At 42.6% G+C, this 24,547-nt stretch overlaps 6 protein-coding genes across 7 annotated transcripts; 4 read left to right on the forward strand and 2 right to left on the reverse strand.

Annotated features, from left to right (window-relative positions):
- Positions 1 to 16,957, forward strand: LOC124336989 (neurotrimin-like). Of its 2 annotated transcripts, XM_046790979.1 has the most exons (12): positions 1 to 690; positions 3,309 to 3,421; positions 4,613 to 4,764; positions 4,853 to 4,908; positions 7,512 to 7,670; positions 7,894 to 8,022; positions 8,823 to 9,061; positions 9,131 to 9,233; positions 15,297 to 15,365; positions 15,434 to 15,505; positions 15,592 to 15,711; positions 16,306 to 16,957. In XM_046790979.1, the coding sequence occupies exons 1-12, from the start codon at positions 399 to 401 to the stop codon at positions 16,446 to 16,448; spliced, it is 1,647 nt and encodes a 548-aa protein (XP_046646935.1). In that variant the 5' UTR covers positions 1 to 398; the 3' UTR covers positions 16,449 to 16,957. The 2 variants fall into 2 exon arrangements, with proteins under 2 accessions (XP_046646935.1, XP_046646936.1); XM_046790980.1 differs by lacking the exons at positions 1 to 690; positions 3,309 to 3,421 and adding an exon at positions 3,765 to 3,832.
- Positions 16,958 to 17,512: 555 nt separating this feature from the next.
- On the forward strand, positions 17,513 to 19,318 carry LOC124337072 (pyruvate dehydrogenase E1 component subunit beta, mitochondrial-like). The gene is made up of 8 exons (XM_046791098.1): positions 17,513 to 17,622; positions 17,701 to 17,760; positions 17,818 to 18,024; positions 18,092 to 18,183; positions 18,259 to 18,382; positions 18,456 to 18,636; positions 18,708 to 18,941; positions 19,008 to 19,318. The coding sequence occupies exons 1-8, from the start codon at positions 17,584 to 17,586 to the stop codon at positions 19,154 to 19,156; spliced, it is 1,086 nt and encodes a 361-aa protein (XP_046647054.1). The 5' UTR covers positions 17,513 to 17,583; the 3' UTR covers positions 19,157 to 19,318.
- A 1,426-nt stretch (positions 19,319 to 20,744) lies between these two features.
- On the forward strand, positions 20,745 to 24,545 carry LOC124337200 (histone H2A-like). The gene is made up of 2 exons (XM_046791300.1): positions 20,745 to 20,949; positions 23,824 to 24,545. The coding sequence occupies exons 1-2, from the start codon at positions 20,887 to 20,889 to the stop codon at positions 24,232 to 24,234; spliced, it is 474 nt and encodes a 157-aa protein (XP_046647256.1). The 5' UTR covers positions 20,745 to 20,886; the 3' UTR covers positions 24,235 to 24,545.
- Positions 21,076 to 21,753, reverse strand: LOC124337213 (histone H3). The gene has a single exon (XM_046791315.1). The coding sequence runs from the start codon at positions 21,751 to 21,753 to the stop codon at positions 21,343 to 21,345; it is 411 nt and encodes a 136-aa protein (XP_046647271.1). The 3' UTR covers positions 21,076 to 21,342.
- On the forward strand, positions 21,974 to 22,795 carry LOC124337291 (histone H4). Its single transcript, XM_046791398.1, has one exon. It carries the CDS (start codon positions 22,040 to 22,042, stop codon positions 22,349 to 22,351), a length of 312 nt encoding a protein of 103 aa, XP_046647354.1. The 5' UTR covers positions 21,974 to 22,039; the 3' UTR covers positions 22,352 to 22,795.
- LOC124337278 (histone H2B.3) lies at positions 23,163 to 23,797 on the reverse strand. The gene has a single exon (XM_046791383.1). The coding sequence runs from the start codon at positions 23,532 to 23,534 to the stop codon at positions 23,163 to 23,165; it is 372 nt and encodes a 123-aa protein (XP_046647339.1). The 5' UTR covers positions 23,535 to 23,797.
- Positions 24,546 to 24,547: the final 2 nt, after the last annotated feature.

The raw sequence follows: 24,547 nt of genomic DNA on the forward strand, positions 1-24,547 counted from the left end.
GCGGCATCCGCCAAAGACACGCGTTCCTGAAGCTCCTCCAGCAGTAACTGTGCGGCATCCATTTCTATATAATAGGCCTACGTTGTATAGTTTGCGCACTCTAAACTCACGTTCGATTATAGCGCACTGTCAGTGACGTGCAAGAGTGCAACGGTGTGTTGTTGTTTGTCGTCACGACAGATTTGGATATATCCAGCGGCAAGAGATATAAGAGAGAAGCAGTGATCCTGGAATTTGTTTTAGATCCACCCGATAAGCCGCTACCGACAAAGCCGTTTGACAGCAGCTTGAGGGTTGACGCCGCTGATACAATTTCACAGTGAAAAAGCGACAAGGAAGATCATCGGCGAGCAGCGGAGGGGCTGCGCTGGGGTTCATCATCATCACACACATCGCCGATGTTTCAAACGGACGGTGCTGGCGCAACAAACCCGTCAAGTGCTGCCGTCGGTAGTAGTCACAGTCGGGGCTGCTGTTGTAACACGAAAATGACGATGAGTTTCGATAACATGGCCAGCAGCAGCGACAGACGACTACTGAAGGTGTCGCATTTCACGTGTCGGCCATCATCGGAGCGGCGGTGTCAATCGGCCGCTAATATTACCAGCAAGTTGCTCCTGCTCTCTTATTGGACGGCCGCCGTCGCCGTTTTGCTTCTTTCAGCCACGCCGGCCTTAGCCGTTGCTAAAGGTAACAAAAACAACAACCAGAAAACCTGTGCTGTCCCCCCTCAGCTATAGATACTTTCATTCATAATCTGTTTTAGAAATGTGAAATCGTTGAGCTTCTATACATTTCCCATCACCAAATGGTTAGACAACATAGGGTCTTATATCTTTTTCACCCCAATTTAGCCGATGGTTTTTTTGTATAACGCGCTGTATTATCTTCATTAAAATAAAAATGTAGCGATAACAGAGCAGTCGTTATTATATAAGGGGTATATAAAATTCAGGATAAGAGAGCGGGTGCTATATACATGACAAGAGATTCGGTTTGTAATAATTTCGTGGAAGCCGTCACGGATTATTAGTGTTCCACATTCTAATAGTGAATCGCATGTGTAATATATAGCATATACAGATAGATATAACTATTGCATATATAGATGCACAGATGATATACCCAAAGGAGTCGGCGGATAAGAGCAGCATGTATTTAGACAGAGAGAGAGAGGCATCAGCGCACAGTAGTAGCCTACACGGCTCGAGTTACTTCTATTTTCATTGTCTCTCTAGTTCTCTGTCTTTTCCCCATACTATACGCCGCGTTGTCTGTCCGTATATATAATCATGCTATACTTGCCCTTCTTCCCATCTTTGGTATTATTATTATAGAGATGGGATATGTGGATTCACTTTGATTGACTGGCTCGTGCAGTGAAACAAAGCTGGCGACTCTATGGCGGGGTTCATCAGGCCAATAATCATTCCAAAGATATGAATTGTCTTGTTTTTTGTATTACGCGCCTTTTTCGTCAAATCATTTGCATAATTCGATTGTTTAGAAATTTCGTGCAGCTATAAAAATCTATCGATCAAAGATATAGGACGCTCGTATATATTTGTCTTCATTAGCGATTATATTTTAACCATTCCGCCAGCAATGCAGCACTTTCTGGCTGTTGAAGAAATTAATAATTCCGAGAGATATAATAATAATAATACCGTACGCTTGGTGGTGCTGCTGGATTGTTCCCCGATGTGCATCAACTGCTCCCCCCACATGTAATCCCTCGCCCTTGTTCCTCATCGACTCTCTATAGTTGCTCCCCCTCGATCCTCCTTCTCCCTGTAGGGTATAGGCCAATCTTCTATTCCGGCTCAACGCCGCCGACTGATGTGTGCCAGTGCAAAGCGCGCAAATAACGGCGCTGCCGATAGATGTATTTTATGAAAGTCTAATATATTATTAGACATCATTTATTTATAGAAAAGCATTGTAATGGAGGATGACGAGAGAGTTTGCCTGCTGCTGCTGGCGGCCACTTTGCTTCTTTTTATAAGCTTCTCCGTGATGGAAGAAATATAAGAAGCTCCCGGCGTAAATGTTTTTGTGTCCGTGATGTTTTTTGGTACACAAGAAATTTGTGAGACTGTGTAGGCCTTTGGGCGCTTTGATTTCATTCAGCTTTCGGCGACAAAGACGTTGATCACGCGTCCCGGCAAACCAAATCTAGGCAAAGAAGAAACATGCAGCCAAGTCGGGCGGCTTGCACGATCCCGAAGGTGCGCAAAACAAACACGAAATCCTTGCCGACACTTGACGTAATCATCTGGCGGCGCCGAGCGCGCTATATAAAGGCAACTTATTGTCTGTGTACAGCAGCCAAAGGGAAATAAAGAACATCCAAAAAGTCGGAATAAGAAAAGAATATCATCTATACACAGACAGTAGAAGAGTTTGTGAAATGTCTAACAACAATTCGTATATAGACGAGGAAAGATGGATAAAAGAGAGCCGCAACCGTTTGTGCCGCCGCCGTTGTGTTGAAAGGCAGCCGCCAGCGGAATATAAGAAAAAAAGTTACATATAGTATACAAGGGGGCATATAATCTAACTGCATTCGAAGAAAAGTTGTCGAGAGAGCAGAACGGTCGTAATGAAGCGAAACATCAAAAGACATAAAACGAGCCCAAAGTCTCCACACAGCACGATGACACAACATCAATTTCGTTATTTTTGCAATTTTTTTTTTTCACAAGGATGTCATTATGATTGCGTGTGTTGTTTGTTAGGGAAGTAAAAAGAAAAAAAAGTTTCGACACTTGGCGATGCCGTAGAGACATCAGAGGAGGTTCTTGGGTGTATATGGAGAGATGAGGCGTATTCGTGATATTGTTGAGATGATCCTTCATTTGCATATTATGTGTAGTAGAGATGATGCTAGGGCTCATTAGCAAACGGCTGGCCGCTTCATTATGTATCCGGTTGGCCTGGGCAAGACGCGGGATCACTTTCCATATGGCCTCGAATTTCGTCAAAGAATCGAATCTCGTGATAATGAACCGCCCTGTGTATAAAGGTGATGGATGATTATCAAAAAATTTAAAGTTCTAAGATAAGATGTAAGACAACAGAGACGACCAAAATTGTTTGACCTTTTCGTATTTGTTTGGGCTGCCGGATAGATGGGATCCAACATTATTTCCGGTCTTGATTTAAAACGAGCTTTTTTATGTAAAGAAAACGATCCATTTCGGATGATTGGGTGCCTATAGCGCAGTTCGATGGACAATATAGGCGGCTGAACTTTTAAAAAGTTGTAAAACATTTGAATGACATTTTCAATTTGACCTTTGAAACAGGTTCCGTCGTCGGTCCCGATCCTGAATTCGTGGAGCCCTTACAAAACCTGACAGTGACGGCGGGTCGAGATGTCAAGTTGCAGTGCTCAGTCAAACACCTCGGCTCCTACAAGGTATGTGAATATTTATTATACCTCTTGACTTCCGAAGAGGATCTCCTGTATAGGGTCTTATTGTGGGCGGAAGAGTTGAGAGTGGGAGGGGTTTATAAGTAATTGTCTTCGGTTGTATGCAAAATGTATAGGAAGCTTGTACTGTATATAACTTGTTGAGATAAACTATAACTGGATACTAAAATAAAACCCAATCCGTTCAGCGGATGGCAAGCGCGGGCGAGAAAATCACTTTTATCGTATTTGATTGGTTTAGACTTTTAAAAAAGGGGTCGATTTTTATGGATTTTCAATCGATTTCTTAAAGATAGTTGTCGTCTGCTTATTCGTCATTAGTTAGTTTCGAAAATGAAAACAAAGTAAAAGATTACAATCAAAACGAAATGATGGCATTCAAAACTTCAGCTGAAGGTAAAATTCAATTTAAAATGATTAAATGGCTAATGGTTTTATTGTAAACATATTATTGTCCTGTAAAAAGTCAGTCTGGAAAGCAATATTGTATTGATATTCGAAAACCTGTTGGTAGACAGAACATTTTCTATTTGCTCTTTGATTTTTAGAGATTATAAAGTTAAAATTTGAAAATCATTTGGCAATCCAAGTTGTGAAACAAAGTAAAAGTTGTTGACAGCAAATCATAATTTCAGTGTTGTTCCTACAAGTTTACGTGAAAAACAATCACATGTTGATATTTATAGAGAACATAGCTGTAAACATAAAGTGTTCCTATTTCCTGTAGGTTTTCTTGAACTGTTTTTGTGCTGTAATATGGTTAACATTTGTAATGATTTTAGTTTCAATAGTTTTACATTGAAAATTGAAAATTTTAAACGATTTGATTTTCTTGGAGGAACAAATCTGGAACAACAACAATCAAGGAACAACTCTGGAATGATTTTCCTACAGACAGATTGTTGAATGATTTTCAAATTCCATTTTTTTCAACTTTGATCTCTAAAAGCAATTTGCAATTAGAAAATGTTATGGCCTACTTCCACACCGCGTCACCTGCCACGTTTATGTAGACACAATGGGTGTAGACGTATACAGACATAAGAATACAAGCAGTTGGGCCCCACACGAATGACGTCATTTGGCCGAAAGAGACAACACAAATAAAAAGGGGGCCATATAAGGATTGAGCGTATAAAAGGTTAATTTCTTTTATTGTTTTCTTAATACTTTCAGGTAGCCTGGATCTACATGGAACGGTCGGCCATTCTGACGGTGCAGAACCACGTCATCACACGCAATCCTCGCATCAGCGTCTCGCACGACCAGCATCACACATGGAATTTACATATCTCATCCATTCAAGAATCGGATCGCGGCGGATACATGTCAGTTTTCATTCTAAAACCTTACCACCTTTCTCTTTTGTTTCTTCTAATAAAAACATTTTGCAATTGATCGTCTATACATGTATAGGTGCCAAATCAACACAGCGGCTGCCAAGACCCGCGTCGGCTACATCTCGGTCGTCGGTAAGTGCTCTGCACTCCTTTTTTCTTCATCATCTTCCATATAATCAGCGGGCGATCGCTAATCACTCGTATCCTGGGATCGTCCCCCTCGCTATAATGTCGATTAAAAAGGGTCGTCCCAGCTCTCATCTTTTTCTCCTTCCGTCCTCCAGACAAGAGGGGGGGTTATGACGATGATGTATGTTTTCACAATGTTGATGATCTCCAGCACATCAAGAGATTTGAGCCTCTACTAGACACACTTTGCCTACTAGTAGATTCTTTGTTGTGTTGTGTCTGCTGATGCCAGTGAAGCGGAAACTTTGGCTGTAAGGTCCGTTAATCGCTGACACGCTTCGTTAAAAGAAATAAGTGTATATTCTAGGGTTGTGTGCGGAGTAGAGCTCTCTCTATAGCTCAGTGGATACAGACAAAAGGGAGACACACTAGAGAGGGGGGAGCACTGGAGGATTTGGTAGACGAGCTCATCGTCGAGAGTTTATTCGCCGAAAGAAGAGCTCACAGCAAGGATCCCTTGCTGCGCTCTTGTCTATTCCCCACTGGAAAATGGAAAGCCTATAGCTGCTGCGCTATACGAGAGAGGAGCGGCTAAGATGGAATGCATCGATCCATCACGGGCCATCAAACGATGCCAACTGGTGAACAAAGTCAAAAGCTCTTATTTATCATACTGAAGTGGCAATTGGGGGGAAACCCTGTTGAAGCTCAGACCCCATCTTGTATGTACTCTATTGTAGATCGTGTTACAGCTGAAACAGAAAAAAACAGATAAAAGATGCAACAATTCGATTCAGCCTGTCGGAAATGCGGTTCGACTATCAAGTATATAGACAGATTGTATATGTGGAGAGAGGCTTTTTATTTTTGTAGAGATTCAATGACGGACAGAGTCGCACAATTTTAAAAACAACAGCTGGAAACTCAAAACAAAAAGTTGATGGGAAAACTACGGTCTAGACAAAAGGATATAGGACGTATAACGAAATCAAACAACATGAACGGGGGGAAGTGAATCACGCGCTCGGGGCTTTGGGAAATGAAATCAAAGATCTGTGGAAAAGAAAGAATACACAGTTTCTTTTCTTATTCGAGAGGGGCTGGATCGCTTCGGGGCTCAATCCCGCGTTCGGTCAGAACCGAGAAGGTTGGGAGGGGGGGGGGGGGCGACAGACGGAGAGACTTTGGTACGAACGAGAAAGTCGAAATAAAATAAAAGGACTCGGGCGCAATCTCCGGTTTCGTCTCTCGGAATAAACAAATATTTGACCAGTACTCCACCTTTTCTGTTTCTTCTCCGAATCAAAATGAAGGACCACCATTTCTACCCGACAGCCTTATCTGTATCTGTATCTATAGTACGTCCATCTAATACTATATCTATCTCTGTGCCAGCACACCATACCCCCCTATATATATATCCAGAGATTTGTCTAGCGCAAAGCTTTTGTTTTTTCTTTTGATCGAATCCTCTTTTGGATATTTATTCTCAACATTTTTTGGTTTTATTCTTTCAGGCTTTGATTGACTCCGAGAGTCGCAATCTTTTATATTGGAGTAGGATCTGAAAGGAAAATAAAGGTTATGGAGTGGGTGGGATATGCCTATTGCCTATATAAGAAGGCCGTAAAGTGCTGTCGTCTTTGGGGAGAGTCGCTGCATGGGCCAGTCAGTCAATTCAGTTCATTGTGGAGAAAGGACTTTTCGGTCCTTCACGCAGACATTTATATTGTGTCTGGGCGATATTTACCGGGAGAGAGGAGACTGGCCGGTTGTTATATATCATCAAAAGTGTGTGCAGAGACATGGAGTGTCTGATGCCGACATGGAGCAATCGAGAGAGAGCGAAACCTATTCATCCGTCTCCGGCTCACGCTGCTGGTGACAGCTCACACACACACACACTACACCCTGTGAACCTCCAGCAGCTTGGTAGGGGGGAAAAATGAGGGAAAAACGCGAGCAAGTTGATTGGGAAATGCCACACAAAGAGGATAGTTGGTGTGGGGGATAGATTGTCGTCCATCTGATGTGCCCCGCAAGGCCAGAAGACCAGCCACAGTTAGCGGTGGTGTTAAAGAGATGAAGTAAGAGGCGTGTACAGTTCAACTAATGACCAAGTTGATGTTTTTCCCTCCATCAAACCCAACTGAACGCTATGTCCAAGCTATGTCCCAATATTGAATGACCTAATACGAAATGAGTGGAATAGATGAGAACCGGCAAGACTTCCCGCACGTCGTAAAAGGCCGCGGGAATCCATTAGGAGACAAGCCGATTTGCATATAGTAGATGTAGAAAAAGGAGAAAAAGAAGAAGAAGAATCTTAACTCGGCAGGGCTCCTCTTAAATCCGACCAGAGTAGAGAGATGTGCTAAGGCCTAATGGCCTATAATGGCGCTAATGCCAAGTTGTTTCCCATTTGAAACGCTCGTCGTTCAAAGTTATTCCTCCTCCTCTTCTCTCTTTTGTCGAGTGTTTTCAACTCCCACACGTTTTTTGCACGTCATTTGCATAACATTAAAAGCAAGTTGGGTGTTATATTATCTAATGACGCGATGAATAATTGTCTCCTTTTCTTTTGGGGTCATAATCATTTTCTTTAGTGCCGCCGAGTATCGACGACGCGCTGAGCAGTTCGGACGTGACTGCGCGGGAGCAGAGCTCCGTGACTCTGACTTGCAGCGCAACAGGCACTCTGCCATTAACGGTCCGCTGGCGGCGTGAGGACGGCAAACTCATCAACATCAACCGAACACTTGCCGGTATGTAACTCATTTGATTGTCTATAGGATTAATCAGACAAATATGAAGGTGGGTGCCCTCCCCGGAGTAACAAAATCAACGCCGGGAGTGCACGGGACTAGACAATAAAATTTAAAAAACAGAATTAAACTTTTAGTTTCCTGTTGAGGGGGCGTGAAATGACGTCACCCCCTTTTTTATTACCACATGTTTAATCATTTTGATTGATTTGTTAAAATATAGTAACCGAATGGGAGGGGACTCATCTGGACCTGAGTAAAGTCAGCCGTTACGACATGGCCGCCTACTTGTGCATCGCTTCCAACGGAGTGCCGCCCACCGTCAGCAAGCGCATCAGTCTCTCGGTCGAGTGTGAGTCTCAATTTCATTCAATTTCTTTTCTTTTTGGCGTTGCAATTCATTTCGTCTATATTGATTTGTTGATTATTATTAAGGTCGTCGTCGGCTGGTTGTTGTTGTTGTTGTTGTTTACCATAGCGTGCGGAATAGAATAGAGGGGGGTTAGACGGATATTGCGGCTCTAGTTTCAATGGGCTCTCGTCGTGCTCTGACGTCATTACACAATAGAAAAACGGCTCGCCCAGCGATTGATGTCTTGCCCAAAATCATCCAAAAGTAATAAACGGGAGGCGAGCTTAGGGCTACAACACTCTCTGTGCTCTTGCAATTTTCTTCGTTTAAACTAAAAACAAAATACAAAAAAATTTCACGCCGTTCTATCCCCACCCCACCCTCGCAACTAATTGGAATTTTGGGAGGAAAATTCACCGGCTTTTTTCTTGTTTGACGCCATCGACATTCATTGGCCAAAAACACCAAAAAAGATTTGGGGAGAGTAATATCGTCTGTGTGGCGCTGGCTGTCCATGTGTAATGAAAAGCCCTTCAGGCTCTCTATCCGCCATATCTATCCGCCCACCACTATACACACAATCATCGCCTGTTTATGCGACAAGCGGATCCAGCAGCTTCTTTTATTTTTTTCATTTTTCATTTTTTTTGTTGGGGGCGTTTGGCCGTCCGCTCCCGAATGCGGGTGACAGGCGGCGGATATTTATTTTACCCTTTTTTTTCGGGCGGGAAATATAAAATCTGATTTGTGTGTTTCTTTTGTTTTTATTTCGGGTTGGATGTGGTCGTGACGTTCAACAGTTCCGCCCTCGGTCACGCTGCATCAGCAGCTGATTGGCGCTCCGCTGGGGTCGACAGTGTCGCTGGACTGCACGATCGAGTCGAGCCCGTCGGCCCTGCACTTTTGGAGCCGCAGCGACGGGACGGATTTGCACGAAGCGGCTAAATATCTGATGCAATCCTCATCGTCTATCGGACCTGTTGTCACTCCCGCCATGGCCGGCTCATCTCAACCGACTTGGCCAGCATTCCGCACTCAAGTAAAAAATCAAATTAAATCTTAATCATTTAAAAAACTTTTAAAATTTGAATTGTGTCGATTCAAACAGCTCCGGCTGACGATCGTGAACGTGACAGCCAGAGATTACGGAGCCTATCGTTGCGTGGCCAAGAATCAGTACGGCGAAGCTGACGGAGTCATCACTTTTCACCGTAAGTTGTTATCCACTCTTTTCTACACACATCAGCTGGCCCTAGAGCGCACTGCTGACGGACAGAAAAAAAAAAAGTAAAAATGGGAATAATGCATGTCGCACATGTCGCCGGGAGAAGTTCATCTCTCATACGTCTTGCCACGACTCGAGCTATTCAATTGGCAACAAAAGGTGTTTTTCTTTTCAAAGAATATCTGCTTGTTATGGCACCCGTTTCATTTCGAATATGACTACCACTGCTGCCTATTTGGAAATAGGCATCCTCCCCAAACAGGATGGAATCAAATGAAAAACTCTGAGAGATAGCCGTGCATGTAACGCACCCCCCTCAACCAAACAAGGAAATAAATAGCGCCTCCCCTCTCCCGTTCGAATCCAATAATCTGAGAGATAGGAGCGTGAAAAGAGGATGTCTTAAAGAAAAAAACGGGAGCATTTTTGAGAAGTATAGCTCGCCCAGGCCCATCGTTACGTCAAAAAAATGCTATTTGAATGACACAACTCTACGGTAAAATTTCGATTGAAAGATGAGGGAGGGGCCCGAAATGGGGGGGGGGGGGGGGGAAGCGCGTCTGTATAACATCTCTCGTGTCATCATTCTCACGTCGAAACTGAAAGTGTCACGGATATTGGACTCTGGCGCGCCTCTCTCGGATATACTACGTATACACAACCGAAATAAATAAGAGATAATGTTGGGCCAGGGAGAAGAAGGAGGGGATCGTTTGTATTAATGACATGCGCCGCTTATGTTCATCATTATGTATATAGTATATACCCCGGCTCCTTGAAAAGAAGAAAAAAGGGAAAAAATAGTGGGGGGGAAATTGGAGTGCAAACTTTTGACAATTTATCCAAAGCGAAATCTCGAGAATGTCAACCGCACCACACACGGCCTCACCCCTTCACCCAAGTTGTGAACATCTCTTTATTTTTCTTTTAAATCATCTCCTTGCATCCAGAGTTGCAATGATGTTGTTGCGGCTAAACTTTTTGTTCGGGAGGCAGATGCTGATGCCTATCTTTCTCTTCCGCTCTTGCGACGCCATTTTTATTTCCTCCTCCTCCGTCGCTTAGCTTTTAACAGTCGAAAAAGTTTTTGTGGCTGGATGGCGCAACGAGAAAAGCGCGGCTGATACAAAGAAGAAAGTTGCTGGGCGCGTTTATAGCCGACCAAGAGAGAGAGAGGGGGTCGGGAGCGGTCAACGCGGATAACCGCCAGCAGCATCTAAACCTATTTAGAACGTAAAAACCCGCGCGTCGAGCTGTTGTAAAAACTTACACAAGATAGAGGGGGGAAACAGAGGAATCACGGAGAGCCTATATTACATAATAATTCCGGCGGCGGGGGAGGCGAATGTTCAAATGTTCAAACTGAGACCGTGAATGAATTGTGTGTTTCCGCTGTCTGTCTATATACGTACATGTATACACACAACCCTAGTGTGTGTGTATAATCCAGTAAGGCCGCAAATCATTCGTGTGTTTGTCCCCTACTATATTTTCTTGTAATATCCAGTGTTGCGTAATAATTGCTTTAGACCGTCGAAATGAAGTGCGTTGTATAGTAGTTCTCTCCCCGTCGATTCTATAATTTACAATCAAATATATATCAACTACTGTACGCTAGATTTATATGGGGTTCCGGGTGAGGCTGGGGCTGGAGGGGGGAATCAAATTATTATTCCATACATTACGCAACGCGACAGCTTGTTCCGGTATTGTCGGCAATTCAATCATTTTTCATTTTCGTTCTGGTGGCGATGGGGGAAAAGGCAAACCGATGAACGTCATACAAAAATAAAAACCCCTTTTTTTCTATTGTAGATTTTCGTGTTAGACCTTCCACGTCATGTAAAATATGCCTCCGAAGGGGGTGTGTACAGTACACGCCCCGTGGTAAAATATAAACGGCTGGTCTATATTTTTACGTATCGCTATTGAAAGAAATGTTGCGTGTAGATTTTAGACATGTAGGATCTCTCGTTGATCTATACACTTTTCTCTTTCTTGTGTGTGTACACTCTCTCGGTCTAGTCCAGCTCGACTGCAACTTTTTTGGGGTAATGATAAGAAGAATCCCGACCAGAAAAAGTTTGGTTAGGTCAGGCCCTTACTACTCCAGATCTTCCCCATCTCAATATATATACACAACTTGACGCTGGTTGACAAACTCGTTTAGCTCCGGATAGGGTTTACAGGGTCCTACTCTTAAGGCTCTTATACTTTTGTTGCCGGCAATAACTTACACGTACACATCTTTTTGGGCTGCTGTTTTGGGGGGGCTAAACTTGCTGCGCTCTCCTGGAAAAAGAGTCGGAAATGCGCTCCAGCAACATTTCTAGTGCCGGACAAGAAGTAAAACTTTTTATTTTTTTTATTCCGTGTATTATTCGGAGGGTCTAGAAGAAGAAGATGATAAATCTAGTCGTTTTCTTTTTTCTTTTTCTACGCAAGTTGTTCCCTCCCACACTCTTTGCACCTTGGTGTTATCAGCTCCGTTTAGCTGCGCGTCCAAGCCGCAAACAAATCCCCCAACTAGCGATAATAGCACGACGAACCTTGGCAGCAGTCTAGTGCTGATTCTTTCGACATGTACAAGTGTAGAGAGAGGGGGAAAACACAAGTTTTTATCTCGGACCGCGGCTTATATAAGGTTCTATAAATGTTGGATTGACTGGACGACGATGCGCGCAAGTGTCCGTGCCAGAAGGATCAACCGCGTACGGATTTAAAAGCTAGAATGTCCTGCAGTGGGGGAAAAGGCCTATATTTCTTTTTCTTCTTTTTTAGTTTTTTTTTCTAATTCCTGGATCGGATTGGAGTAATAGGACTGAAACATGCATCGGCCGGCTTATATCAACAGCGTCGTCGTTTCCACGAAAACTGCGCGACGCTATTCTAAATAAATAAAAGAATAGGGAAGCTCTATAGATTGTAATAATGTACGACATGGCATTTGAATCCGTTACCAGGCGGAGGGGATTGGATTTTGGTTTTTTTTTCGCAGGCGACAGATTTACACCTTCTCCTATGGGCTCAAATCCCATCGGTTTTTAATGACTGGGCTTTTTTGGGCTCAAAAGGCTTTATCGGTGCCATACATAAAACTGGTTTGCCCCAATGTAACTATGTTTAGAATCGGTTAGACGGTCGGTCGAACTCTCGACGATTGGTCGAACAATGACATTAGAGACAATCAGAAATAAAAATGGGAATCGCAGTGCTTCAGTCATAATCGGATTGTTTGAGCGACCCCCCCATACACACACACTCGTTTCCAGGGCTCTTTTTCCCAGAAAAATGCCCAGCTTATAGATGCCAGTCGACTTTTTCTTTTTTACTAGATCTCTTGACGCATTTGTCATCCGCGGCGGATGGCAGCTCAGCAATCGCACTGCAAAACATCATCTGGCGTTATGTGTTTTTCGGGTGACAAGAGACGATAGTGAAGAGAGAATTCTCAATACCAAAGCGCTCGCCCAGTCAGTTTTTCTATACATATTAAGTGAGGGTCTATATAGCTAGGCTTGGGATGTAGGACACAATGGCACCATATAAATATATCCAGCGCGTTTCTGCGGATATATACATGGAAATAATAGTGGTGGTGGGGGGGAGAGAAGGTGATGGTGGATGAAGGGGGGAGAAAGCCGAAAGAAAGAAGAGGAGGGTGATGTCCAGTGCTGCGTAATAGTAGTCGTGTGCGGACAAGAACGACAAGACCGAGGACTATAGGGATAAAAGGGAAACAGGGAGAGGGGGGAGAATTGGTCGGTCCCATCTGCCGACGACTGCAATGTGACGCCGGAAAAACCTTTTGCACTAGCCGCCGAAAAGTCTATATAGACGGGGAAGAAGGTTGTTTGGTTCAGTGTGAAAGGGAGGGACCTATGGACGCTGACCTATGGCAGATCGATTGACCGTGATAGATATAGAAGATTATTCGACTCGCTTCCACCCAGCTATTGTCCGTCGCCCCCATCAATGGCTCAAAGGCCTATCGTGTGCAGAACTTGTCCGGCTCAAAGCCGACGACAACAGATCGTTAAATTCCGCGACAAATGGACTAACTGCTTCCAGGAATTTTGATTAAAAAGAAATTCGATGGGCTCTGCGCCGTACAAAGTTGGCGATTTTTACAACTCGATTCTCTCGCCGTTGATTGCAAATGATTTCACTGTTAGATATAGATGTAGTTGACTTGGAATGATGATGATTTCAAAAGTATAGGCCACTAAAGAAGCCATTACAGTCTGCTGATCCTTCCTAGACCAAAACCCCAAAAGAAATGGACGTATAATAGTCGATGAATTATGTGGTCGTTTGTCGCGTCTCGCTCGAGGTGCTGCTGCTGCCGGTTCAATATCGCCAACTACATTCCCTCCGCATTCATTCCCAGCGCATTCCCATCTCCTTGTTATCACCCCATACCCACACAATTTTATCTTTGATTCATTTAAGAGAGACAGTGCGAGACTTGAGCAGCGGTGTAATAAATTATTGCCGTGATCGATATCGTCCGTTGATCTGGCTTCGTGATTCATCGCTTCGTATATGTTATACCTTAATATCCTTTTGGGTGGGCTCGCTCTCCCGCGCGTTCCGTTTGAATCAAAGCAACGCCAATCTATTTATAGAAGCTCGCACCGGCTTATTAGACCGATGGACCCGTTTTATTGTTATCAAACACGAAATTTTTTAAATTTTCAAACTGCTGGATAAAGAAATGAACGGGCGTATAATATCCGCCCGTCTTACATCATTTTGGTTTTGTACAACAATTCCATTGAGTTTCGAATGTATAGAACCAATTCGGCTGGCGTTTGTAGCCAGAAAAACATCAACCGGTTGAGTGTTGCGATGCAATTTGCGACCCCCCCCAAAAAAGGAGAAAGAAACAGACGAAATCCCCGTCAATCTTTTTTGATTGACGGGAAAGAAGAACTGTTGGATTTCACGCGTGGCGGGAATGACGGAAGAATTCGAGTCACGCGCCGCCTTGTGTGCGGGATAAGGACTCGATTGTTCGGATTGCTATTCCATTTGATTCCCAAGCGGCCAGCTGCTGAATGTTGTCTATTCTTGTGTCGTTCGCCCACCAAACTCATTGCTTTTTTTGGGCCTCTGCCTCTGCTGCTGCCCCTACTGGGTGTGTGTGTAGTCGTCAAGTTGACCCAGATCCCCCGAAAATTCTATCGAGCTAAGCCATTGACGTACGTATAGGAATAATATAGATGTGTGTGTTGGATGTCCGCATCAGAATCTCTCTGGGAAATCCAAAAGTTTTCGACTGTATAGATTTGACTCTTGTGTTGACCTCTGCGAATCACATGAATCGTTTCCGATTCCGTCACGAATATTGTCCGAGCCCCCCCCAGCCCAAATCGATTGCGACTGATTTGCGACAGACCAGCATGTGTGTGGAGATGCGCGTGTTGGCGCGGTCTGTTTGAAAAGTTAGACAGACCTGATAGAGAAAAGTATATATAACAAGAATGACTTTTCGATGATGTGTGTGTGTGCACTATAAAAATGAATAGATCGTCTATACAGCCAGTCGAAGTTGGTTTGACGCGGGTGTCATCTTGGCTGTCGCTTACAAATGACGTGATATCCTCCCCCCGTAAAAGTTATCTACTCCGCACCGTGACTGTTATATGGACCTCCCCCGGAATGATTAAGCAGGAGAAGCACGTTCTTTTATCAAAGACGAGAGGTACATGTAGTTGAGCAAACACTATCGCACATCATAAACGGCTTGCATTGCATGCTGGCAACAGATGTAACTTTGGCGTAGATATTCATTTTATATTATAAATCATCGCCGTTTTCTCTCTACGGCCGGTGCGTGCGTACTTAATCGATCATTTGTATTAGAACTAGCTCGCGGAGACAAGTGCGTGTGTGTGTCTATAAGAGTCGGGAATGCAAGGACGCGGAAGTTGAGATGGTTCAAACAGATGGTCTGGCTGTGTGTGGAAAACAATCGAAATTGTCAAATTAGTTCACGAAGCCATATCTAATATTGAAAACCCCTTTCTGCTGACTGTTTCAACAGATACACAGTCGGTTACCACGTCAACGGCATCCAACCGTAATCTGCCTCCAGTAGCCGCCATAAGCCCAGGTATATACATGAACGTTTCTATAATTATTTCCAAATTCAAATTAATTTTTTGAATTCTCCAATTGAAGCGCAATTGGAAGACTGGAGCCAAGACGCTAGCAATCAAACCCAAATGAGGTTAGCGGATCCATTTAACAAAGGTACGCCAACACGTTATACTCAAAATACATTTTTGAAAAATTTAATTTGCTCATTTTTATTGATTGCGCAATCGTTTGAAAAAAAGGCCGCCTTCACGAGAATAAACTTCCTGACGCGTCTGATCAAAAGGAAACCAACAGCAAACCTGCCAAATCTCGTTCGGATGGCAAGTGGACCTTTGATTGGAATCTCGGCACTACAGCAGGTGGGTTAACTCGTCGTCAGTTTTTGTTTTTAAAAGTTTTTCCTCCTTCGTGAATTGTTTTTTGGGAGATACGTGACCGACATCTGAAACTATATAATGGCTTTAAAGAGCTGCAGATGGAGAGAAGTGAAATGAATTTTTCATTAAAGTCTATTTAAAAATAAAAATAAAACGTTGACGGAATAAAGCAGAGCGGAGCTAGGAAGCCTAAAATGATATTGTTATACATAGCACCAGGCAACTTGCGTGACCGTATGTGTCTATTCCCATGAGCTGAATAACTCATTTGAGACTTTATGTATTCAAGCGTGGAAGGAAGCCAAAATTCGTCTACTTAAATGAGCTTTTGAAGTATCAACATCTATAATGAAAATTAGAAAAAGTCAAAAGTTTAGATGACGTAGAAGTCGCAAGTCTAATTGGAAATTTCGTAGAGCGCAGCACTCGAATTAGTTGAGTCAACAGTGTTTCTGGAAGATCGGTTGTGCAATAACCCACTTGGAAATATTGCTACTTGATTGCATATAAATAGGCCGTTCAACGAAAGATTATAACATACTTTAGAGACTGACTAATTATTATTTCGTCATTTAGGTTCGTCAAGTTGTACGAGCTCTTCGTGGACGTGGATTGCAACAACTTTCATTCTAATCGGATGGACGGCGATCAACAGTCTTGTAATGAACGCCAAAGCCACTACCACCTATAACACGGCGAGGCGGAGATCTACTTGGTGAATGTCGATTGCAAATGATTCAATTCTTCTGCGTTTGTTTTCTTTTGACGTTCAAATGTGAAATGGTCGGAATGTCTGTTTGCTCGGACGAGTCTCATTGTTGCAATATAATATATGGCTGTGGTTATTTATCTCCTGTACAGATCTGTATCGCATCCATTCCAAACTGTGTGTCACTTTTTCTTCGTTTTACTCCTCCCGTGTAAATTGTATGTTCTATTCCATGGTTCTATATATCTTCTCTCAAACTTTCCCATTTCCCTTGTTTCTCAATGAAATGAGCACGAAATACTAAATAATTTCACCTATATATAAAACGAAGCTGTCGACGACAAAACGTAAAAACTTCTAACTATACTCGTTTTTTAAACACCACAAACCAATTACGACATTTGATAACTCGACATTTCCCGAGTTGTTTCGTCAGACTGCTATCCATCAAGATTGACACATCGGCACTAGAACAAAGACGAAAGCGGAAAAGTATAATACAGTATCTAGGAAATTTTACATTTTAGTCTTGTTTCACTGGTGTGTAGTGTGCTTAATTTAATCCAGATATTAGAGAAGACCCAAAACTATGGGTACATTATATTCCAAAGATGCTAGGTCAGGCATTTTTCCACAATAATGGCGATAAATCAAAGCGTCAAAATCTAATCTAATAATAATTGATGGGCACAATCACTTCCGATCACTCCCAATCTACTAGCTCAAACGGCAACTATAATGCTGCCGTTTGTCTCTACGATGTCGTTCTCGTCGCCCATATCCGAACAATGGATTAGTTGCTAACCATTTTTGCGGAAATCAACTAAATCCAGCACTCGCCGGAGCCGGAATAAGAGTTTTTGTTTAGTTCGCAGGAATTGCTGCAAAATAAACTTACACTTTCATGGTTTTTATGGTCGTACTTTAATGTGTAATACATAGCATAATAGCATAATAGGCCTAAATAAGAATAAATATGCAGCTTTTATGATCTGATCAAAATGACAAAAATCCTGCGCTACTTGGCTGCGCTACTGAAGCGCCTTTTCCTCCACCTACCGGTTATGTGAAAAACTATGCGTTCTATTAATAAGTCGATCACGATCAGCTGATCACGCCTTTCTGTATAAAGCACACGACCGGCTATGGCGGCTCCTCTTGCGAAATCCACAATGATGTTAAAGGTAAAAGTAGCTTGCATAATCATATCTGCTATTATATTTACTGTTTTTATTCATTTTCATACTCATTTCCCGAAACAGAATGCTTTTAAATATGCTGGACTACGAGGAATATCCACTTCTCGTCCAGCCTCTGCACAGGTATGGACGGTATAATAGCAGGTTGCTTGAATGCTAAATACTCATAATTCACTTTAGCTTACAGTGAGAGATGCCCTCAACTCCGCCATTGATGAAGAAATGGAAAGAGATGAGCGAGTTTTCATTCTGGGTGAAGAAGTTGCTCAGTATGATGGAGCCTACAAGATTTCTAGGGGCTTGTGGAAAAAGTATGGCGATAAACGTGTCATTGATACCCCCATCACTGAGATGGGCTTTGCTGGTATTGCCACAGGTGCTGCTATGGTAAGTTTGACGTGTAACAAGTTTTACTTCACTAAATATTTTCAACTTTCCTTCCAACTATCCTCAGGGAGGACTACGACCTATTTGTGAATTCATGACATGGAACTTTTCCATGCAAGCAATCGATCATGTAATTAACTCAGCTGCTAAAACCTTCTAGTATGGATGTTTACTTTAATTTTTCCTCAAATATTGGAATCTTAATTCTTACATTCATTATTCCATTTATTTAAGTATGTCAGCTGGATTAGTCAATGTACCCATTGTCTTCAGAGGACCTAATGGAGCTGCAGCTGGAGTTGCTGCCCAGCACTCGCAGTGCTTTGGTGCATGGTATAGCCACTGTCCTGGCCTGAAGGTAGTCAACAATTCTTTATTTAACTGTGGTTCTATAATTATAACAGCTTCACTCCCTGGGGGTGATGTTATAGGTTGTAGCTCCCTATTCCGCGGAAGATGCCAAAGGTTTGCTGAAAGCTGCAATTCGTGATCCTGACCCTGTCGTTTGTCTAGAAAACGAAATTATGTACGGAACTGCTTTTGACGTTTCTGAAGAGGTTTTGTCTAAGGACTTCATTGTGCCCATTGGCAAAGCTAAAATCGAGCGTGTTGGTAATACGTGAAATATTCTTAGACAAAAACAAATTTCTTTGTCTTATCTTAACTTTTTCTTCTTAAAATAGGTAAGCACATAACTTTGGTAGCCTTCTCCCGAGCAGTTGCTACGTGTTTAGATGCCGCAAAGGAGTTGAGTGCCATTGGCATTGAAGCCGAGGTGGTCAATCTCCGAAGTCTACGACCATTAGATTTTGATACCGTCATGGAATCAGTGAAAAAGACAAATCACTTGGTGTCAGTAGAGCACGGCTGGCCACAGTCAGGTGTAGGCGCTGAAATTGTTTCTCGAATGGTTGAAGGTAATTAAATAAGATTTCTCCGGTCTGCATTCGGTTTTATAAATCTGTGTTATTGTGAATTTCAAGGCCCAGGATTTTATTATCTCGATGCCCCACCCGTCCGTGTGACCGGCGCTGATATCCCAATGCCCTACGCCAAGACTCTCGAAGATAATTCTCTTCCTCAAGGAAAAGATGTGGTCCGAGTTGTTAAGAAAATTCTGAACGTGCAATAGTTGGACTAAGTTCGACACACCAGTGAGACAAGACCAACATCAAAAATTTCCTAGATCTTGTATACTATCTTTCTCTCTCATTCTTTTCTCGTGCCGATGTGTAAATCTTCATGGGTAGTCTAAAGAAGCATCAACTCGGAAATTTCGAGTTGTTAACTGTAATTGTTGTCTTTTAATTGGTAGTTAACGTAACTTATAACTACATATTTGATTCCTGCCTTTTGTAATGGTGACTCATTTTAGTTATTTTGGATTAAGGGAATAGGCAACGTTTCATCTAATTGTTACAAAATTAATTCAAATCTTGTGACTTCTCAACTCGCCAGGGTTTCATCACTTAAAAAAATATTAAGAACATAGAAAACTGGAAAATGGTGATACCTGAGACATTGTAAGAGTATAGTACCTGCACGATTTAGTAGTAGCAGCTTTGCAAAATTCTAGTCGACTAATTCAAGTCCAGTTGCCATGGGACATAATTGTCTGGATTCAACGGCTTGTTCTCGTGAAGGAAATATCGCTATCAAGGGTCATCGCTGTCATGTCTGAAACGATTTTTATATGCAGAGTCTAGTCTTGCAATTAATTGCGCTTCATTGAAGAAGAATTTAACTAAAAAAGCGACTACCAAAGCTCCATGTTTTGCAGCTCGTTTTAGGGAAGAAATCCGAATAAGTACCGGTACTTCATATAAATATGGAATATAAATGCTTTGTAAGGACCACGCAAAACTTTTGGATAAGATTTCATTCGTGCAAAAACCGGATTGAAATTTTTAATTTTCATATACATTTTTAATATAATGTATAGTGTATACTGCATAGTGAATGCTTCCCTCGTCGTTGGGGCAAGCCGTTCGAACCCCATTTCACAGAAAATGTAAAGATAATAGTAACGCAAATGTAATAAGAATTCCAATGGCGAACAGCAATGTTGTGGTGAACAACTCAGTAATGCGCACATTTCAAACGAATTTTAGTATTTAAACTTTTAAAGTTATTATGACCCTAAAAACGCTGCATTAAAGCAGAATTAAAATTTTTATTTTTGCCAGGTTTCAATGCAGAAATTAATAATAATTTAGACTAAGCGCATTTGCCCCCAAAAGATGGCTCATTAAACTCATTAAATCAAAGTTATTGAAGGTTATGCATGTTGTCGTCGTCGTGCATTATACACTAGCGTGTCCGTTAAACCGATAACGGTGTTTAGACTACGAAACTTCTACAAGAATGGACTGGAGATATTCAGCATAGACACATGATTTGGACAAAAAAGAATGGTGACCCTGTCACTTTTTTTCGCCACCAGAAATTTGAAAGCCATGAAGGAAAAGAAAATCAAAGAAATCAGAACTGAATCAATGACTTTGAGATGAAGGTTCGAATGTAAAAATTCGTTGTAAAGGATAAGTCTCCGAATCCCTCAAATCTCTCTTATTTCTTTTCGCTTCTCTTCGTAAAAGCGGAAACGAGAGAGCAATTCGTTTTTCTGCAAATCGGTTTTTGAGAGGTCGCGCCGTCAAAATTGTTGGATGAGCTCTAAATATTGGCCACCAGGTGGCTTGTTTTGTTTACTTCGCCGTGTGTGGTGTAGACTGTAGTTGATAGTCGCCTGTGTTCTTGTTTAAAAAAAAATGCTATTCTTATTTGTATCTGGGAATATTGAAACAAATAATTAGGAGTTTGAAATGTGGTTATGAATTTAAAAAAAGTGTTTGGATTGAAAGAATGAGTGGCGAAGATCACAAGAATAAACTGACTGCCAGATCTTGTTTGCAAACTACAAACCAGGTTGGTTAAAAATTTTCAGATTCCCATCAGTTTCGCACTGTTTAAATGGTTTGTGGTTTATTTATTTGGACGCAGTTCAAAAATAGTACATAATGATTTAATGACCGTTCTTATTTAGCAAAAAATTTTAGCAGTTTTCATTGGCACATTGAAATCATTGAAATGGAAAAAGACATTCAGAAGTAACCAGTAGTTAGTGATAAGTAAGAGTAGGCTATTTGCTATTCCTTATTGTAAAGGCCATTCCCTTTCTTTGACATCAGTCTGTGATGTCAAGAAAGATTTACAATAGTATTGAAATGAAAATCAATTCATGGGTGGTTGATAATCTTTGCTTAAGTTAATGGTGGCCCTGAAAAGGGCCGATTGGTAAGTCAAGGAGAATTAGGTCGCTTAGGCACGTTCACCACGAATACGGCGAGCGAGCTGGATGTCTTTTGGCATGATGGTGACTCGCTTGGCGTGGATGGCGCACAAGTTGGTGTCTTCGAAAAGACCCACCAAGTAAGCCTCGCTGGCCTCCTGCAGGGCCATGACGGCCGAGCTCTGGAAACGCAAGTCGGTCTTGAAATCCTGGGCGATTTCTCTGACCAAGCGCTGGAATGGCAACTTGCGGATCAGAAGCTCGGTCGACTTTTGGTAGCGACGGATCTCACGAAGGGCGACAGTGCCGGGACGATAACGATGGGGTTTCTTGACTCCTCCAGTGGCCGGCGCACTCTTGCGAGCTGCTTTGGTGGCCAACTGTTTGCGGGGCGCCTTGCCACCGGTAGATTTGCGAGCGGTTTGCTTGGTACGAGCCATTTCGAAAGACTGATAAAATTTTCGAATAATCGAACAGAAAAGCGGTTGGTATATGTAGGGAGTCGACGGACGTTGAGGAACTAAGTAAGGTTTACGGCTAGGGATTGGTTAGTTCAGAAAATGGGAGGGAAAAAATTTATAACGGAAATTCTCTTTGTTAGTGAGATGGCTTGGCAAAGGTTCAACCAATGGGCGTTCCGTTCGAGGGGTCTGGAGATGTATATAAACTTTGTACTTTCAGATAGCTTATTCATTCAGTATTCATATCTCTGAAACTCATTCCGAAATGACTGGTCGCGGCAAAGGAGGAAAAGGACTCGGCAAGGGAGGCGCTAAACGTCATCGCAAAGTTTTGCGTGACAACATCCAGGGAATCACCAAGCCGGCCATCCGTCGTCTTGCCCGTCGTGGTGGTGTCAAGCGAATCTCTGGTCTCATCTACGAGGAGACCCGTGGTGTGTTGAAGGTGTTCCTTGAGAACGTGATTCGTGACGCCGTCACCTACACTGAACACGCCAAGAGGAAGACGGTGACGGCCATGGACGTCGTCTACGCACTGAAACGCCAGGGCCGCACTCTGTACGGTTTCGGCGGTTAAATCTGATTTTACTATGAAAAACTCTGATCTTTCAATCCAATCGGCCCTTTTCAGGGCCACCATTTACTTAGAGAAAAAGATTTCTCAACCACTTAAACCATATTCTTAAAGTCGACTTTATATTAACAAGAATAACAAAAACCGATTTGATGCAGGTCGTTGGAGCAATATTAACTATTAAGTAAGTGTTCGTGCATCATAGAAAATATTTTTCTAGATATAAAGCTGGTATGAACGTGTTTCGTTTTAAGCCGGATAACATGAATCGAAAAATATCCAGATGCTTCTCAGATTTTACGGAGTATAATTTTTAGATATTTCCTACTTTAATTTTCGCCTTTAATTTTTATCAATTTCTGCAGCTGTTCTTAGCTACTGCAAAATTATTTTGTCACTATCGGTCGATCTTCATCTGAATCACCATTTGAATGAAATGAAAACGCTGTGGCATAGAACAAAACTGTTTGAATATGTTGATTTTTCAACACTTTTTTTCAAATTCTACTTTTAAATGAATCTGTGAATCAGATATATTTAATAACTTTTCGTCGTATCTAACGATTTGCTTAATGTAAAAGTTACTCTATTGCTACGGAGACGAATTTCGTGATCGATTTTTCTCTCTATTTCACGCATTGATCCGAAGCGTACTATGTCTAGATACAAAGCGTTACGTTCCGTCATACAAATTGGGTCGAGTTTTGGACTGGATTAGAAAAATGCCAAAAGCAGTTAATTGTTTTCATTTCTTGAGTATTTTGGTGGCCCTGAAAAGGGCCGTTTGGTTTGTAGAGAGACCAAGAGGAACAATCTACTTGGTGCTGGTGTACTTGGTGACTGCTTTGGTGCCTTCAGACACGGCGTGCTTGGCCAACTCACCGGGCAAAAGCAGACGGACAGCCGTCTGGATTTCCCGGCTAGTGATGGTCGACCGCTTGTTGTAGTGGGCAAGACGGGACGATTCTCCAGCAATGCGCTCGAAAATGTCGTTGACGAAGCTGTTCATGATGGTCATGGCTTTGGAGGAGATGCCAGTGTCGGGGTGGACCTGCTTCAAGACTTTGTAGATGTAAATGGCGTAGCTCTCCTTCCTCTTGCGCTTCTTCTTCTTGTCGCCCTTGGCAATGTTCTTCTGGGCCTTGCCGGCCTTCTTCGCAGCTTTTCCACTAACTTTGGGGGGCATTCTTGAACTTAGAAATCTGAGAAAGTGAAATTCGTTTATCCGAATTTCTTGTTTATACTGATATCGGCTCCCCTTCACTACTTGATGGTAGCCAAAACTCTCGTCTCCAGAGACTTGCGTGTATCACGTAGGTGTTCACTCAGGGGCGGAGCTATGGAAAAGGGAAAGAATTTCGGGGCAAGTGAAGATTTACTATTGGCTACCAAAATTGTGTTCCGAATCCAACTTCAAGTCCCTATATAAACGTCGATTTTTCAAATTGTATTCATCACTCGTTCCTTGATTTAAGGAACCGCGTTTACTTACTCTACATCTAAACATGTCTGGCCGTGGCAAAGGAGGCAAAGTAAAGGGAAAGTCAAAGACCCGTTCCAGCAGGGCCGGACTTCAATTCCCCGTCGGTCGTATCCACCGAATGCTCCGCAAGGGATCGTACGCTGAGCGCGTCGGTGCCGGTGCCCCCGTCTACTTGGCTGCCGTCATGGAGTACTTGGCCGCTGAGGTCCTCGAGTTGGCCGGTAACGCCGCCCGTGACAACAAGAAGACCCGCATCATCCCTCGTCACTTGCAATTGGCCATCCGCAACGACGAAGAGTTGAACAAACTTCTCTCCGGTGTCACCATCGCTCAGGGTGGTGTCTTGCCCAACATCCAGGCCGTTCTCTTGCCCAAGAAGACAGACAAACCCGCCAAGGCTTAAACTTCTCCCGTCTTTTAATAAACGGCCCTTTTCAGGGCCACCAATTTAATTTTGGAAAAAAGGAATTTGTTAAGTGCTTTATTTCGAACTTAGTTTATTACGCACTTTATTTTAATCTAGTTGTGGAAATGATAACGTGCATGTTGTCTGATTCGCAAGGGGGTACGCTTGAATTGTGTTTGCTTCAACCTAATTCTTGGTATATGAAATGAATGTTATATGGCAGTACTCCTACAAACCAAAGTTGTTAATTAATTACTTCAATTTTTTAAACCATTTCTCTTTTGAACTTACCACTGCCCTATAACTTTCT

Source organism: Daphnia pulicaria, chromosome 4, assembly GCF_021234035.1.
Source record: "Daphnia pulicaria isolate SC F1-1A chromosome 4, SC_F0-13Bv2, whole genome shotgun sequence".
NCBI classification, from domain to species: domain Eukaryota; kingdom Metazoa; phylum Arthropoda; class Branchiopoda; order Diplostraca; family Daphniidae; genus Daphnia; species Daphnia pulicaria.